This window comes from Haemorhous mexicanus, chromosome 21, assembly GCF_027477595.1.
Source record: "Haemorhous mexicanus isolate bHaeMex1 chromosome 21, bHaeMex1.pri, whole genome shotgun sequence".
NCBI lineage: Eukaryota > Metazoa > Chordata > Aves > Passeriformes > Fringillidae > Haemorhous > Haemorhous mexicanus.
In genome coordinates, this window is record NC_082361.1 from 3,597,838 (window position 1) to 3,614,016 (window position 16,179).

General features: G+C 52.2%; 1 protein-coding gene across 2 annotated transcripts in view; it reads left to right on the forward strand.

Moving 5' to 3' along the window:
* The window catches only part of VAV2 (vav guanine nucleotide exchange factor 2), a 126,559-nt gene that overhangs the window by 107,003 nt on the left and 3,377 nt on the right, over positions 1–16,179 (forward strand). For both annotated transcript variants that reach the window (XM_059864946.1, XM_059864947.1), the window contains 18 exons: positions 178–277; positions 1,489–1,584; positions 2,237–2,305; positions 4,403–4,489; positions 5,347–5,432; positions 5,677–5,809; positions 6,863–6,972; positions 7,621–7,722; positions 7,823–7,911; positions 8,619–8,635; positions 9,207–9,228; positions 10,431–10,558; positions 10,748–10,822; positions 11,386–11,438; positions 12,113–12,229; positions 12,327–12,414; positions 12,504–12,627; positions 15,484–15,638. In XM_059864946.1, the coding sequence (XP_059720929.1) occupies positions 178–277; positions 1,489–1,584; positions 2,237–2,305; positions 4,403–4,489; positions 5,347–5,432; positions 5,677–5,809; positions 6,863–6,972; positions 7,621–7,722; positions 7,823–7,911; positions 8,619–8,635; positions 9,207–9,228; positions 10,431–10,558; positions 10,748–10,822; positions 11,386–11,438; positions 12,113–12,229; positions 12,327–12,414; positions 12,504–12,627; positions 15,484–15,638 (1,651 nt within the window). The remainder of the gene's footprint in view (positions 1–177; positions 278–1,488; positions 1,585–2,236; positions 2,306–4,402; positions 4,490–5,346; positions 5,433–5,676; positions 5,810–6,862; positions 6,973–7,620; positions 7,723–7,822; positions 7,912–8,618; positions 8,636–9,206; positions 9,229–10,430; positions 10,559–10,747; positions 10,823–11,385; positions 11,439–12,112; positions 12,230–12,326; positions 12,415–12,503; positions 12,628–15,483; positions 15,639–16,179) is intronic.

The window sequence follows — 16,179 nt, forward strand, 5'->3', positions numbered from 1 at the left end:
TGAAAATCTAAATGTCAAAAAGCCACACAATAAAGGAGTGTTTATAGTTTGCTAAGCAGTGAAAAGGGGGAATAGCTGTTTGCCTCGGCCTTTTGCTGCACACACATTTATATCTCTTTTAGAACAGCTTCTAACTGCCAGCACTTCCAGCTAAACCTGTGCTCTTCCTCCCTCCAGGCTGCTGATTTATGGCAAGTACTGCAGCCACATGGAGTATGCCCAGAACACCCTGAACCACCTCCTTGCCAACCGGGAGGACGTGAGGCAGAAGGTGGAGGTGAGCAGGGGGCTGAGCCCTGCCACAGCTTTGGGAAGGACCTGCTGGAGCTGGGCGTGGTGTCTGGGCAATGTCTGATGGACCAGGAGAGAAAAGGGTGTCAGAGTGTGTCTGTGCTGCCACAGAGGGAGCAAAGCTGGGGGTTGTGCTGTCCTGACCCCTCGTTTTTCCCTTTTCTCCTCACCCAACCCTCACTCTGTCTTTCCTCCCCAAGTTTATCCAAGTCCAAACCAACCAGTGACTTTATTTGAGTGGGACTGGCTGGGACAAGTTCTCTGAGTCGTGCAGGTCCTGAGCATCCCCAAAGCAGGAGCCATATGGTTTTCCAAAGCCACCAGCAGCACTGGGGACCCTCAGAGGCAAACCCAAATCCCCAGGCAAACACCAGAATTCCTGCCCTGGCCTCCTCAGTGTGAATAGGGGCTGATCCAGACATTAAGGGAATCAAAGGAGCCCCACAAGAGCTGCATTGTTTGAGCTGCTGTTTTTACCCAGCTCTAATTCCTGCTTTGCTCTTGATGCTAATCAGAATTTGCCTGGCTGTCTGTCCACGTTACCTCACCTTCTGCAAATGTGCTTTGATTCCCTGTGTGAAGCCAGTTCAGGGGTAAAACTGCAGTTAGGAATTGTGTAAAATGTGCTGGAGCATCAAGGCTGGAGCATCCCATTGCTCCCTGCTTTTGCTGTGCCTCCCTCCCTTGTGGCAGCTCTGTCAGGTCACACAGTGGGGCTGAAAATGGGTCTGGGCAAAGGTAAAGGTGGCAAAACTTCCTGCAACCACAATTAGCTCATCTTAATGACTTAATGCTCATCAGTGGCTCCAGAGCCACAGGCTGCCTGCTCAGTGGCAGCCCCTCACAAATCAGCTGCAGTAGCCCAGTGAGGGGCTGGCTGAGGCAGATGGGCTTCATGGACATTTCCCCAGGTCTGGGAGCGTTGGTGCAGTGCCCTAATGAGCAGCATCTCATTAGGCTGGAGTGGCTCATTTGCATGGCAGTGGCTGAAATTGAGGGTCCAGCCCCTGGATTAATCCCTTGATAACCTCTGTGGTGGGAGCCCAGCCCTGGCTGGGTGGCTGCAAGGACCACAGGTCTGTGGGCATCAGGACTGAGTTTACAGGAGCCAAACAAACATTCTCAAGACTTCAGAGGCTTCTTTCAGGTGGGAAAGCTGTTGTTTTCTCACTGCTGATTTATTGATCTCCTTCCTAGGAATGCACACTAAAGGTCCAGGATGGGAAATTCAAGTTGCAAGATCTGCTGGTGGTTCCAATGCAGAGAGTTTTGAAGTATCACCTCCTGTTAAAAGTAAGTTTTTCAGCACTGGCACTTCTCAGTCTGCTGTAGCATCTTTCACCTCAGTCAGTGGAGGGTGAATCTTTTCCAAATGCAGAGCAAGGGTTGGGATCTTTATTCCCCTTCAAATAAAATAATTACTAGAGCTACTTAACCTGACACAATATTTGTGCTATCTCCTAAAGTACAGTGACCCAGAGTAATTCTGCACTTGCTACCCACGAGAGGCACTTAATGAATATAAAATAAGCTTGCATATAATCTGATTATGTGTGAAATTCCTCCAGTCAACTCCGTGTAACAGATCTCTCAAGCACCAGCCCTTGGTGTGTTCCCTGTCCTGCAGCCACAGCTGCCTGCTTGGGCATCCCTGCATCCCTGCCACCTCCCTGGCATTCCTGCTGTCACCCTGGCATCCCTGCCACCTGGAGGGATGGCAGGGATGCCAGTCACCCTTGGAATGCCTGCAGCCACCCTGACATCCCTGTCACCACCCTGCCAACACTCAGGCAGACCCTGTCTGGTGCAGGCAGGGTCTGGGCACCTTTCCTAGCACATCCAAACTCTTTATTAATTTATATTAACTTCTATTATTTATTTATCTTTATTTATTTGTTATTTAATATTTTATTATTTAATTTTTATTATTTAATTTTTCTTTCAGGAGCTGCTCAGCCATTCCTCAGACCGGCCAGAGAAGCAGCAGCTGAAGGAGGCTCTGGAGGCAATGCAGGTACAGGAGGTGAAGTGGGGAGGGGGCTGTGCTGGCTGTGGGCTGCAGCAGAGCTCAGCATCCCTCTGCTCGTGCAACAAAAATTTTGATGGAAAATCCATGCAGGAACAGCTGGAGGGAAGGCAAGGTCTGCTCCTTCTGGCCACACCTGTGTGTGTTGGTTGTCACTTGGTGTGGTGGCCTCAGAGCAGATCCCTTGTCAGCCCTGAGGCAGAGGGGGGAGCTGGGGTTTGTTGACAAGTCAGGGCTTTTCCCTGATTGCTGTTGTGTGTGCAGAGGCTGTGCCAGATCCGGGTTTTGTTTCTGCTGGGAGGGATTTGGAGGAGCTCCAGGGGAATCAGCAAGTCAGGGAGTGTGGCAGCCATGGGAGCCTGCCTGTGTGGAGCCTTCCCTGGGTGCTGTTAGCCAGGTGCTGGGTGGGAATCCTTTAATCCACCTTTTTTTATTTTATTTTTATGTGTTTTCAACAACTGATGACTTTTGGCATCAGCAGCTTTGCTTTGCTTAGAGTTGTTTTTGTTTTTTTTCAGCTTTTAGCTGGAGCCCCCAAAACCTCAGAAAAACCATCAGCAACCAAAAAATCAAAATGCAGAATCATCCAAATGTTGTCTGGCTGGGTTATGTCTCCCCACACACACATTCACAGCAGATCCATTGTCAGCAGAAGCTGACTGGAGGATGCTCTGGGGGGCACCTCAGGGTTCATCCCTGTGCTCGTGGTCACTTTGTTTTGTAACGTGGCTGCATTTCCTGGCCCTTACATAAGCTGGGTGACCTTTCCAGCCCTTTTGCTGCCAGCCCAGGGATCCAGGGCTGCAGTGGGGCTCTCTGTGGAGCTGAGGTGCTTTGAAGGACGTTGCACTCCCAGCCTGCTGCTGTGGCCTCAGATGAACGCTGAGCCTGGTGACAGCAGTTAAACCCCGCTCCTGGCCTCATCACCCAGCACCACTGCTGAAAAATAAATGTCTATTTGCTCTGGCTCTGCTGCAGACTCAGCATTTGCTGCAGGAAGATGTTGATAACCGTCAGGGAGGTTTCTCTCTTCTCCTCCCCATCACCAGGAGAGTGTGGGAGCAGTTCCGGCCATGCTGGGCTCGGGGGGGTTGGGAGCCATTCAGTTTGGTTTTAATTGATCTGAAAACCAAGGCTTAACTTCCAAGTGATGTCTTTCATCACAAGTCCAGCCTTCCTGTCTGCTGTGCTGGCAGGCAGCAGACATTGCTGCTGTCTGGGGGGAGAGCTGTGCAGGGGGGTGGATGGAGTGACATTCCCAAAGGGATTCAGCTCCCTTTTATTTTGCTGGAATAGCTGGTTCAGCAAGGCAAGGGCAGGATTTGCACCAAAAAAAATCATTTGTGGTGAGGTTTTTTGGTGCAGGTACCAATCCTCTGCCTTGAGAATGCAGGACTGAGTTCCCAGTGGTGCTGGGTGGGGGAAAGGCAGCTCCCAGTGAAATTCCAAAACCAACATTTGCACGTTGTTGTTCCAAGTCCTGGTTGATGCTGGGATTGTGTTTCCCTGGGATTGTTGTTTCCCTGCTTCAGAATCCTTTTGGTTGTGTCATTTCTCATCACCATCCCTGCCAGCCCTGGCCTGGTGATGTTACAAGTATTGTCACGTAGATCTGTGATTATGGGATGTGATTAACCCTCCTTGTGTTGGGGAGCTGAGCCAGGTCTGACCCGGGGGGATGTCTTAAAAAATCCCCTGCTCAGATTTAATCCAAGTTGACAAGAGCTGTTGTTGAGGTCAAGGAGGGAGCAGATAAGAAGCAAACAGGCACAGCAAATCCACTCTGAAAGGTGCAAGAAGTTGTTCCAGTGGAAGGGATGGTTCCTTCTCTTTGATGGATGAAAATTTGGGGTTTGGGGTCGCTGTGCTGCCATGGATTCCTGCATTGCCATGAATTCCTGCATTGCCATGGATTCCTGCATTGCCATCTTCTGGGAAATGGAAAACATTGCAGCACCTGCCTGGCTCTGTCCCAGGCTGCAGAGGGGTCCTGCTCAGACTCCTGAGGGATTCAGGGAGCCAGGCTCATGTCTGTTCTCCTGGGTAAGGTTAAAACCACTATTCACCCTTTTTTTTTTTTTTAAGGACTTGGCCATGTACATCAATGAAGTCAAGAGGGACAAAGAGACTTTGAAGAAAATAAGTGAATTTCAGAGCTCTATAGAAAACCTGGTAAGGTGGAAAAACCTCTTGAACCCAGTTTAATTTGATTATTATTGATGTATTTGGGGTTTGGGGCAATTTCTACTTATTCTGATGTGCTGAAAGATCCCCATGAGTTCAGACTTCCATGGTTTGCTGATGGTCCAGAGGTGGATGCTCCATCACAAAATTTGGCTGGGGTGGAGGGTGGCTTCTCATGCTGGTGTTACACTAAAAATGTTTCTTCAGCTTTTCCTCACATTATCAGTGTAGGGAGGACACAGGAGTTCCTCAAGCTGCCCATCTGGCTTCTGTTTAAAAAGAGATTTTCTTTTGATTTTAAGAGGACAGAGGTTAACTGAAAGGGGAGGAGAAGGTCTCATATAAAAAGGCACCAAATCCCCAAAAATTTCAACCAGGTGTTTTAGGGAGAACTCATCCTCCAAACTGCAGAGGTGTCAAACACTCAGCCCTGTTGCTGTGCCTCAGCAGAGCTGGAGGGCTGCTGGGTTTGGGGGCTTTAAACCTTGACTTCATTAGGAAACTATGAACTTCTAATTGATGGCTATTTAACACAGACAAAATCCTTAATTATTATGGAAACCTCTAAAAAATAGGTTATTGCAGCTGGGGAGGGGTTTGCAAAAATGCTTTGACTGCTGGGCCTTGCCCTGGGGTGCCAGTGCTGGAGCTCTGGGGGCTCCTGGGGTGCTGTGCTCATGGCCAGGCTCCCCTTGGAGCATCCTCCTCCCCTTGCTGGGGGTGCTGCTGCTCCCAGCTGCTTTGGCACGGCTGGGGGGTGAGTCCAGCCAGCTCTGGGTTCCCACCTGCCCAGGGCAGCGTTCCAGGCCTGGCTGTGGCTCTGAGCCCTGCTTTGCTTCCTGCAGCAAGTGAAGCTGGAGGAGTTTGGGAGGCCGAAGATCGACGGGGAGCTCAAGGTGCGCTCCATAGTGAACCACACCAAGCAGGACAGGTGAGTGACCCCTGTCCCCAGTGTCCCCAAACGTGCCCTCATCTAATGACTCCCCTTGAGCTCATTTCTTTAATTACTGCCCGGAATTTCACTGCCATAACCCAGCATCAGTGTGAAATCACAGCAGGACACAAACACTGAAGATTGAGCTGGGGAGCTCCTCAGAGCTTTCCAAATCTTTCCCCTTGGATTTTTGAATGATGTCTTTGACTGGCTTGCTTTTTTATCTGCTTGCTTTGGGCAGGTATTTATTTTTGTTTGATAAAGTGGTGATTGTCTGCAAGAGGAAAGGATACAATTATGAGCTGAAGGAAATTATTGAGCTGCTCTTCCACAAGATGACTGATGACCCCATGAATAACAAGGACATTAAGAAGGTAGGTGGACCAAGGATTAGCTCTGGAGAGCATTTTGGAGCTGTTTCAGGGTAGTGTGTTCCCATTAGCCTTTTAAAATAGGAAAAAAAGCTGGAAAAAAAATGCTCAACTTTCAAGGCAGCCTTAAATAGCGTTGGGAAATGTTTATTAATGTGGGGCTGGGCTGGATCCTTGACCTGTGTCCTGGCAGAACAGCCCTGAGGAGGCTGGGATGGTTGGAGTTAGGAGGGAGGAAGCTGCTCTCTGCTTTCTGGCCCAGTGTCAGGGAGCAGACATCAGATGGGCAGGAGAGGAGGGCAGGGAGGAGGGAGGGAAGGTGCAGGATGTTCTTTCTCCCACAAGCTGCAGGGTGGAGGAGCCTGGAAAGGCAGCTTTGCACACCAGGCTGCCAAAATTGGCACTCGAAGCGCTGAAGGAACATCATTTCCCTGTGGTTTGATGCTCACTCTGCAGCCATGGAGGAAAAACCTCCCAGCTCTTGCTTGAAGTGAGCTCCTTTAGCTGAATCCACTCCCGTGCCATGGGAAGAGCAGAGGGGATAAGGGACACTGGGGTGAGAGCAGCCAAGGGCTGCTGAGGGAATGCTGCTGGCTTTGTGTTTTAATGAAATCTCTCTCCACTTTGCTCTCCTATGCTTTCTAGTCCCATGGAAAAATGGTAAGCAGAGCACCCCTGTGGCTGTGGTGTGTTTGTGTGCAGTGTGCTGACGAGACAGGCTGAGCATATGTGCACTGGGCAGGTCAGATGTTCCTCCTGGGCTGTCACTTGCTGTCAGCCCCAGACAGAAGGGCTGGGGAGGATCCAGTGGAGCAGAAGAATCTGGGTTCTCTCATCTGCCACCATGAAATCCTGCCTGCTCCAAGTGCACAGCGCCCAGGCGCTTCAGGCATCATTAACTGGGATGTGTTAGAGAAACAGGGAGCTCTCCTTCCTCCTCCTGCTGTCCCTGGCTCAGCACAGGGGGCAGGGACAGGCACTCAGAGCAGTGCCTGAGCTGTGTGAGTGCAGCTGTGGCGTGTTCTGCTGGGAGATCAGCTCTCTTTCCTCTTGCAGTGGTCCTATGGCTTCTACCTGATCCACCTGCAGGGAAAACAGGGCTTCCAGTTCTTCTGCAAGACTGAGGAGATGAAGAGGAAGTGGATGGAGCAGTTTGAAATGGCCATGTGAGCATGAGTGGCTGCTCTAGCCCCGGGTGCAGTTTGCCAAGCATGGGGGAAAAGTGTCTAAAAGTGTCTTGGGCCATCAGGTCACTGCAGAGCAGCTGTGACAGCAAAACCTGTGCTGGGGAAGCTCATGAGACTGGCTGGATGGAGCTTGGAACTGTTCTCTGAGCATCCCCACAAAAGCATCTCTGGCACTGGGATGGGATACTGGGAAGGAATCCTTCCCAATTCCTTCCTTCCCTTCCCCAAAGGGTGGGCAGGCCCTGGCACAGGTGCCCAGAGCAGCTGTGGGTGCCCCTGGATCCCTGGAAGAGTTCCAGGCCAGGCTGGACTGGGCTTGGAGTGACCTGGGACAGTGGAAGGTGTGGAATGGAAGGACACCTCACCCTGCTCCTGGCCATGGGGAAGCACCAGGCTGGAGCAGGAGCAGGCTGAGGAGGGAGGGGGTGCTGCAGGACCTGGTCCTGAGCAGGGCAGGGCTTGGGCTGATGGCTGACTCAGGCCAAACCCATGGGCAAAATCCTCTCTCCACAACCAAGCCCTGATCTCCTCCCACACTGGATTTGGGGTCTGTGTGTGTCCAAAGTGTGACTGCAATGCCACAGCCCTGTGGGGACAGGCTGAGAACCCCCAGCTCCTTCCCCTCAGGTCCAACATCAAGCCAGAGAAAGCCAACGCAAATCACCACAACTTCCAGATGTACACATTTGAAAAGACAACCAACTGCAAAGCCTGCAGGATGTTCCTGAGGTGAGCAACAACCTTCTGCAGTAAAACACAGAAAGAAAAACCTCAAAGCTGAGGCTGGATTAGGATTTTCTGACTTTTTTAATTTTTTTGTGTGGCACAGAGGAACCTTCTACCAGGGCTATCTTTGCCCCAAGTGTGGAGCAGGTGCTCACAAGGAGTGCTTGGAGATTATTCCTCCCTGCAAGATGGGTGAGTAATTTGATGAGCAGCTCATACTGCATGTGAATGATCTGATAAATTCACTTTATAAATCTCTGATGTTTGTTAATGCATTAAAAAATACAAGTATGCTCCCACCCCACCCGCCAGGGCTGTAATTCACGTTGGTTGATGGTTTCAAATACAAACAAAGCAGCCAAAATTCTCTAAAACAGAGTTAATCCCATGGATGGCAGGGAATCACAGCAGCTCTGTGCAGGGGTGGACATTGAAGAGAGATTATCAATTCTTCATCATTTACCAGTGAAAGCAGGAGGGTCTGCAGCAGGGAGAGCATTTCTGATGAACAGAGAGCTCCTCTCTGGACCCCAAATGTCCCAAAGGACAGCCAAAAGTTGTGTCCTTGCTCTGAACTGGGCCAAGCTGGGACTCCCCTGTGCTCACCCAGGGCACAACCCTGGTGATGCTCCAGGGGGGTCACAGAGGGGTTTGGAAAGATTTTGGGTGAGGAGTGGAGGAGGGAGGAACAGAATTGCAGAACTTGGTGGCAGTGAGGGAATGGCCCTGTCTGGTTCAGCCCCTCCCAGAGCAGAGCAGTGACTCAAGTGTCCCCACCTCTGCTTTGCCCTTCCTGCTTCAGCTTCACACCCTGATGCTGCTCCAGAGCATCAGGAGAGCCAGGAAAGGGGGTTTGTGGCCTGTTAAATTAACCCCTTACCCCACCATTTCTCTTGCAGGTTCCTCAGCAGACCAGGTACGTGCTTTGGCCTGTTCCTCACCCCCTGTGTCCTTGTCCAGCTCATGGGAAGAGCCAGCAGTGTCCTCCAAGGGGTCTCACCTGTGGGACAGGACTGGGGACCACTGGGACAGGACTGGGAACCAGTGGGACAGGACTGGGGACCAGTGGGACAGGGCTGGGGGCCAGTGGGACAGAGCTGGGGACCAGTGGGACAGAGCTGGGAACCAGTGGGACAGGACTGGGGGCCAGTGGGACAGAGCTGGGGACCAGTGGGACAGGACTGGGGGCCAGTGGGACAGAGCTAGGGGCCAGTGGGACAGAGCTGGGGACCAGTGGGACAGAGCTAGGGACCAGTGGGACAGGGCTGGGGGCCAGTGGCCTCCTCTCCAGCCCAGAACTGGCCCAGTTTTAGCAGCCCCAGAGCCCTCAGGAGGTGCCAGCACCCAGCTGGGGTGAGCACCGTGGGCTGGGGGGTACCAGGGAGTTTGGGGAGAGGTTTTCTCATCCCAGTGGCATCAGGTGGGTGCTCGTGGGGAGAGCTGAGGCTGATGTGTCCTCACTGAGTTTTTTTCCTCTTTCTTTGCAGGATTCACTGGGTGCAGGACCTGGTAAGGGCATTGCTGTGGGACAGAGGGCAGGGACAGGTTGTGGCTGCAGGAATGCCCAACACTGGCTGTGTGGGAGGGGGAGGCTCCTTCCAAACACCCAGGAAAGAGCTTTAGTGCCTGCAGAAGGGTCCTGTGCTCCCTCATGGCCAGCCATGGGGCACTGGGGACTCTCCTGTCCCTGCTGCCCCAGAATTTCTTTGGTGCCCTCGTGCCCCTGGCCAGCCCTGGGCCAGCAAATCTTGTGCCCATCACACCCAGGAGAGCCTGGCACAACATCCTGGTGCCAAATCAACCTCCAGGGCAGAGCAGGCATGTTCTGGCAGGGAGATTTGTTGCTGATGGGCAGCATCTTCCTGCTGGCATGTCCAGTGTGCTCAGGGCTCTGATGGGCCATCAGTCACAAAGCAGTAACTTTTATCTTCCTGTGTTTAAAACTTGCCTGGACAGAGCTCTGGGCCTGCCCTGCCCCTGCTGGGGCTCAAAGGAGAAGAACAATTTGTTTTTGTGCTCTTTCTGATGGAAGGAAAGCCAAGCCTGGCAAAAAGAAACCTGAATCAAATTTGTGGTTAGGAGAAAAACAACAAAAACCCAACAAAACAAGCACAGAGTGCTCTTGCTGGGAGGGGAGAGGCAGAGGTGGGGAGGCATTTTGAGGATAAACACTGTGGGTTTGGTGCAGTGGGGGAAGTTTATTTAATGTGCAGTTGTTGGCCAGACAAGTGGACTTTGACTGGGAGCTTCAGGGGCGTTTTGAGTCCCAGGTCCAGCTGATATTCAGTGGCAGCTGAGTGTTCACTGGTCCCTTTTGCAATTGTGGGGTCACTGCTGAGCCTGGCAGGGCTTGCTGCTGGCCAGGCATTGCCTGGCAAGGGCTCCTCTCCTTGATTTCCCTCTCCTCTCCTGGATTTGAGCTCCTTGGTGAGGCTCAGATCCAGGTGCAGGGCTGGGAGCTGGAGCTTCAGCTTGGCTGGGTCCTTCCTGGGTTTATTTTTGCTCAGGGAACTCAATCATGCATGTAACTGCAGGAGCCAAGAACGTTCACTGTGGACTCCATTCCTTTCTGCTTTCATGTTTCCTGCCCCTAAATCCTGCCTGCTGTGCCCTGTCAGGGGGTGAGGAGAGCAGGCTGCAGGAGGGGTGCTTCTCTTTGGGGTTTTTTTCAGCTGGGACAAGGTTGTGAAACTGTTTTGCTTCCCTGCCAGGTCCTAAAATGGTGGCTGTTCAGAATTACCATGGAAACCCAGCCCCTCCTGGGAAGCCAGTGCTGACCTTTCAGATTGGGGACGTGATGGAGCTGCTCAGGGGGGACCCCGACTCACCGTGGTGGGAGGTGAGGGTGATTCCTCTTGGGAAACTCCTGATCCAGTGACTTCTGCATTATCCCTTTGATTTTGGGGCTTTCCTGGTGCAGGGGTGTGCTGGGGGTTGGGAGGCAGTTGGGGGCCTGTCCCCACCCCTGCCCAGTGCCACCAGTGCTCCCAGTGCTCGCCCCAGTCTGATGCCCAGCTTGGCTTTTCAGGGGAGGCTGCTGCAGACGAAGAAGTCGGGTTATTTCCCCAGCTCCTCAGTGAAACCCTGCCCCGTGGATGCCAGGGTAAGTGCCAGAGAGGGGATGGAGCTGGCACTGCCAGGTGGGTGCAGTGCTGGGGTTGTCCCTGCCACTCTTCTCAGCCTTCTCCTCGAGCTCTCAGTCCTTCCCTGGACCTTCAGCGAGGCCTCTGCCTCACAGGGGAGGTGGATCCCTCCTGCCATGGTGTCAGGGCAGGGCAGTGCCAGCCCTGTTCCCAAGGCTGGGGTTGGCATCCTCATTTCCAGCTCTGTTCCTTCTCTGACCCAGGAGCAGAGTGCTGGAGATCAGGCCCAGTGCAGCAAAACTGCATTTGGTTTATTTTAATTGCTTTTAGCTGCTTGCTGTAATGTTGTCAGCTGCTTCCCAATTAAAAACCACTCAGGTAAATGAACAAACACAGCCTGCTCACCCCAGCTGGGAGCTGGGAGGGAAATGCTCAGCTACAACACTGCCCTCCTCTGCCCAAGCCCAGAATCCAGGGGATGGCTTGGCAGAGGGAAGCCTCCCGTGGAGAGGAGCATCCCACACGTGCTGCACAGCCTGAGGAGCTGCTGGCTCTTCCCTAATGAGCAATTCTCCATTTGCAGCCCCCCAGCAGCCGGCCGCCCTCGCGGGAGATCGACTACACAGCCTACCCGTGGTGAGTGGGCACAGACACAGACCAGCCTGGCCTTGTGGGTGCTGCTTGCTCAGGAACCCACTCCAGCAAGGACTTCCACATGCAGACCAGCAGAGATCTGCATCCAGCTTTCTCTGTGGCCAAGGAGATGCCACGGTGGTGGTTGGGGGGTGTTGAAAGCCCTGGCAGCAGCTGTGGGGATTTCTTCACTGGTGGAGAGGGTTAGAGGCAAAAAGAGAGATGCTGGTTTCTCTTCCCCTTTTCTGTGCCCAGAAAGTGGTTGTGGGAGAGAGGAGGCAACTCCTGCCTTGGCAGGAGAGGCTGTGCTTGGCTTGCCTGCTGCTCCTCCTCTCCAGCTCCAGCCAGGTTTATGAATTCATGGATATAAATTATCCCTGCTCTCCAGCTCTTGCTGAGGCCTCATTAACCTGGAGACTGGTTCAATTAGTGGGTTTTTCCAGGTGTCAGGTACTTCAAAGGGAAGAGGCCACTCTCTGTGTGCTTCAGTAGCTCAGCAACTTCTTGTGTATCTCAGGGCACTTCCCTTCCTGCTCAGAGTATTTCAGATGTTTCTCCACCTGCCTTCCATCCTGCATGCTTTTAAAAGAGATGTCTCTTTTTATCCAAAACGTGCCTGTTCAAAGATACAAGTTCATTTTAATGAATCAAATGAACTAATTAACCTCTGGGCTCAGGTTTGCAGGGAACATGGAGAGGCATCAGACAGACAACCTGCTCAAGTCCCACGTCAGTGGCACCTACCTGATCCGGGAGCGGCCGGCTGAGGCCGAGCGCTTCGCCATCAGTATTAAGTGAGTAATTCCCCCTTTAGGAACTCAATAACTCAACATTTCCCACCCACAGAGGACGAGCCAGGGCTGGAGCACATGGCTGTGGTTTTTTTGGCAGGTTCAACGAGGAGGTGAAGCACATCAAGGTGGTGGAGAAGGACAACTGGATCCACATCACGGAGGCCAAGAAGTTTGAGAGCTTGCTGGTGGGTGTTTGTTCCCCCCTTGTAGCACTGTCTCTGCAAATCATGCAGGGAGTGGCAGAGACAGCCAGGTGCCTCTCCTTCTTTCCCAGGAGCTGGTTGAGTACTACCAGAGCCACTCCCTGAAGGAGAGCTTCAAGCAGCTGGACACAACTCTGAAATACCCCTACAAATCCCGGGAGCGCTCTACCTCCAGGACCTTCACCCGCTCCCCAGGTAAAACCCAGCTTGGCTCTCCTGGAAAACCTGCCCCTTCCTGCCAGCTCTGGGAGCAGTGGATGAAGGAATTGACAGCTTCTCTGTAGGGTTTGAGTTGCTCAGTTTGCAGATAAATCCTTCAGGGCTGGTGGCATTTTCAGGATGGGTCTGGCCAGGGGTCAGGGGGTCTCTGAAGGGACAGTTTTTGCTGGGACAGGCTGGTTCCTCTCCTGTGGTTTTCCACCCTGTGGTTTGCCCACCCTCTGGTTGGGAGCAGGGGTGTGATGTTCACTTTGTGGGATTTATCCTGTCTTTCCCACCCACGTGAGATTTTTGTGTTTTAATGGCTCTGGTTCCAGTGTCACTTGTGGTGGTTTGAATCCCAGTGGGACTCCTTTAATGGAGGTGAGGGGTGAAAGGGTAAGTCTGTGTCTGAAAGAAAGGAAAAATCAAAATAAATGGGAAGAAAAAAGTGCAATAATGCAAGATGTTTTGTCCAAAGGCCTGAGTGCAGAACTAGCTGCTTTATGGGGAAAAATCGAAATATTTTTTCCCTTGGTATATTTAGAAAAGAGTATCAAAGGAAGATAGGTTTTAAAAGTTGATTAAATACCTTTTTGCATTAAATACAACCCTAGGATGAATTTGAAGTCCCCAATGGCTGTGGGGCTGTGGCCAGACCTTTTCTCAGCTGTCCCAGCTCGGAGCCCCTGCACAAGACCCTCTGCATGCTTTGCCCTGTATCCCTCCATCAGCTTTTAAAGCATTGTGCCTTATAATATTTTATTTTAATTTCCTTTTTAATGCGTGTTCTGCCTCTTTCTGTTTCTCTCTAACCTCTTTGCAGCCTCCTGCGCTTCCTACAACTTTTCTTTTCTCAGTCCTCAGGGCCTCAACTTTTCTTCTCAGAGCTCCTCCAGCCCCTTCTGGTCAGGTACCAGTGCCTCTCCCTGCTGGAGAGACCTGCCACCATCCCCAGCTTGAAAGCCATCACCAGTGGGACCTGTGGGGTCCCCCCCCGTCCCTCCATCCCCACAGGCAGTTCAGGGGGTCCCCAGTGCTGCCCTGGGAAATCAGTTAATTAGGTTAATTAACCTTGGCTTTGTTGGCAGCAAAATGCACTCCCCCCTCTCCCCAAAATCAAGGCAGGGAGGAGATGGACTTGTTGCTGTTTGAGAAAAGGGGCTAAAATTAGCCAAAAAAACCCCTGGATGTAGCACTTTGGGATCTCATGATGTACTTCAAGCTCGACCTGCTTTTCCCATGTGTCTCACCCTGAGCATCAGCATCTCCCCCTGTCCCAGTGTGCCCCTCCTTGTCCTCCAGAACATCCCAGTGTCCTGCAGGGTTTGAGCTCTGCTCTCTGGGGCTGCTCAGGAGCCCCTTGCTGAGGGGACAGGGACACACCTGTGCTCTCAGGTGTGTTTTGGGGCTCAGTGTCCCTGCAGAGAGTGCAGAGTAATCCTTTCCAGGCTGTCATCCTCCCTCCTGATGGGATCAGAGCAGAATCCTGCCAAATTTTCTTCCCATTGAAGTTTTTATCTTTCAGTCTCGACAGAGAAAATCACCAGCAAAGCCACATGTGCCTTCCTTGTTTGGGAAGAGCACTTAACTTTTCAAATATAAATCTGGGATTTTGAGATTCTCTGACTGCATAGAAAGTATTGCAGGAAGCGATCTGTGTAGCAAGGGGCTCTGAGCAAGCTCCTGATGGCAGAGCTCAAAGCTGCCATGATTTCTGTCCATCCTCCAGCCTGGCTGCCAGGCCAGGATGGACAAACCCTCCAGTGGTTGCACATTGTTTGTCCAGCACCATCATCATCCTCATCTCCTTCCATCCCAAGAGCTGAAAACCTGGGCAAAGCTTTCCCTCAAACTTTGTTCAACCTTGGTTTGCACACGTTTATAGTTGAAATTAACCCTTGGAAATCCTGGGAGAAAAAGGGGAATGAAGCACAGCATCCCCTCAGGGTGTTTTGGTGGTTTTTTTTTTGGGTTTTTTTTTTTTTTTTGTGAACTTCAGAGGATGTGCATTTTTCTCCTCCTCTGCCCATCCCATCCCTCCACTGTGGTTCTCCAGCCGTTTTTCCCTGTGCCCAGACCTTGGGGCAGGAATGCTGAGTGCTGCCCCTGCCTTCCCCCTCCTTGTGCTTCCCCTGAGCATCCCCTGCCTGAAGTGAGAGATCCCTGGGGCTGTGCTGGTGCAGCTCAGCTCCTGGGATGGCTCCTGGGGTCATCCCCTCATGCCAAGGTGCTGCTCAGTGTCAGGGTTTGGCACCATTTGGTCTCTAATGGGACGAGTTGCCAAGGTTTGTCCCTGGCAGGGACAGGAGCAGGGAGGTTCCAGGTTAGGAGCTGGTTCCTCCTCATGGCAAAGCACACAGGATTCACTCAACACCTCTAGGAGAACCTGTTCCCAGTAACTCTGGTTTTGAGGTAGCTTAAATCCAAGTTGATTCACAAAGTGGTTCCATCAGGTGCTGGGAGCTGGGTGGCAGCTCCACAAGGCAATCTCCCAGACCTGACACAGAGCTGAACAAGATTTTCCCATGATTTATTTGTTAACGGTTGTGTATTCCTATGAAACCCTTCCTTTTGCCACCTCCCAAAAGTGCCCTTCACCCCAGTGACCCCCACCAAACCCCTGCCCAGCAGAGAGGAGCTTCCCAAGCCCACAGAACCCTTCAAACCCAGCAGGAGCCCAGTTTGACCCCCACCACCCCACCCAAGCGGCTCGGGTGACACCACCCCTCCCTCGGAGCAGCTCCAGCTCTCAGTGCCGTGCTGGAAAACCCAGGTTGAACCTCTCCAAGCTTTCCCCAGGCTTCAGCCAGCCCGGGGCTGCTCCTGAGGCTGTGCTTTGTCCCCTGGCAGTGTTCACCCCCCGGGTCATAGGCACGGCCGTGGCACGGTACAACTTCGCGGCGCGGGACATGCGGGAGCTGTCGCTGCGCGAGGGGGACGTGGTGAAGATCTACAGCAGGATTGGAGGGGACCAGGGATGGTGGAAGGGGGAGACCAACGGAAGGGTGAGTGCCTCCAGGGGTGTCCTCCCTGCTGGCAGGATGGTGGAGGGAAGGGACTTGTATTTGCTGGGTTCCCAGAGGAGGGAGGAAGGATGGATCTGACTCCGTGTTCTCAGAAGGCTGATTTAGCCTTCGAAGATATTATTGTATCTTATTTTAAGATACTGTATTACATAAAAAAATACTAAACTATACTAAAGAATACAGAAAGGATACTTAGAGAAGGCTAAAAGATAATAATGGAAACTCGTGACTCCTTCCAGAGTCTCGACACAGCTTGGCCCTGATTGGGCAAAGAGTGAAAACACACCAGAGTCCAATGAAACAATCACCTGTGGGTAAACAATCTCCAAACACATTCCAAAGCAGCAAAACACAGCAGAAATAAATGAGAGAATTATTGTTTTCCTTTTTCTCTGAGGCTTCTCAGCTTCCCAGGAGAAGAATCTTGGGCAAGGGGATTTTTCCAGAAAATGTGATGGTGACAGGAGGGGGTGTGTCCCGTGTCCTCTCACTCTTTCCTGGGTTCTGGGTGGGCTGTCAC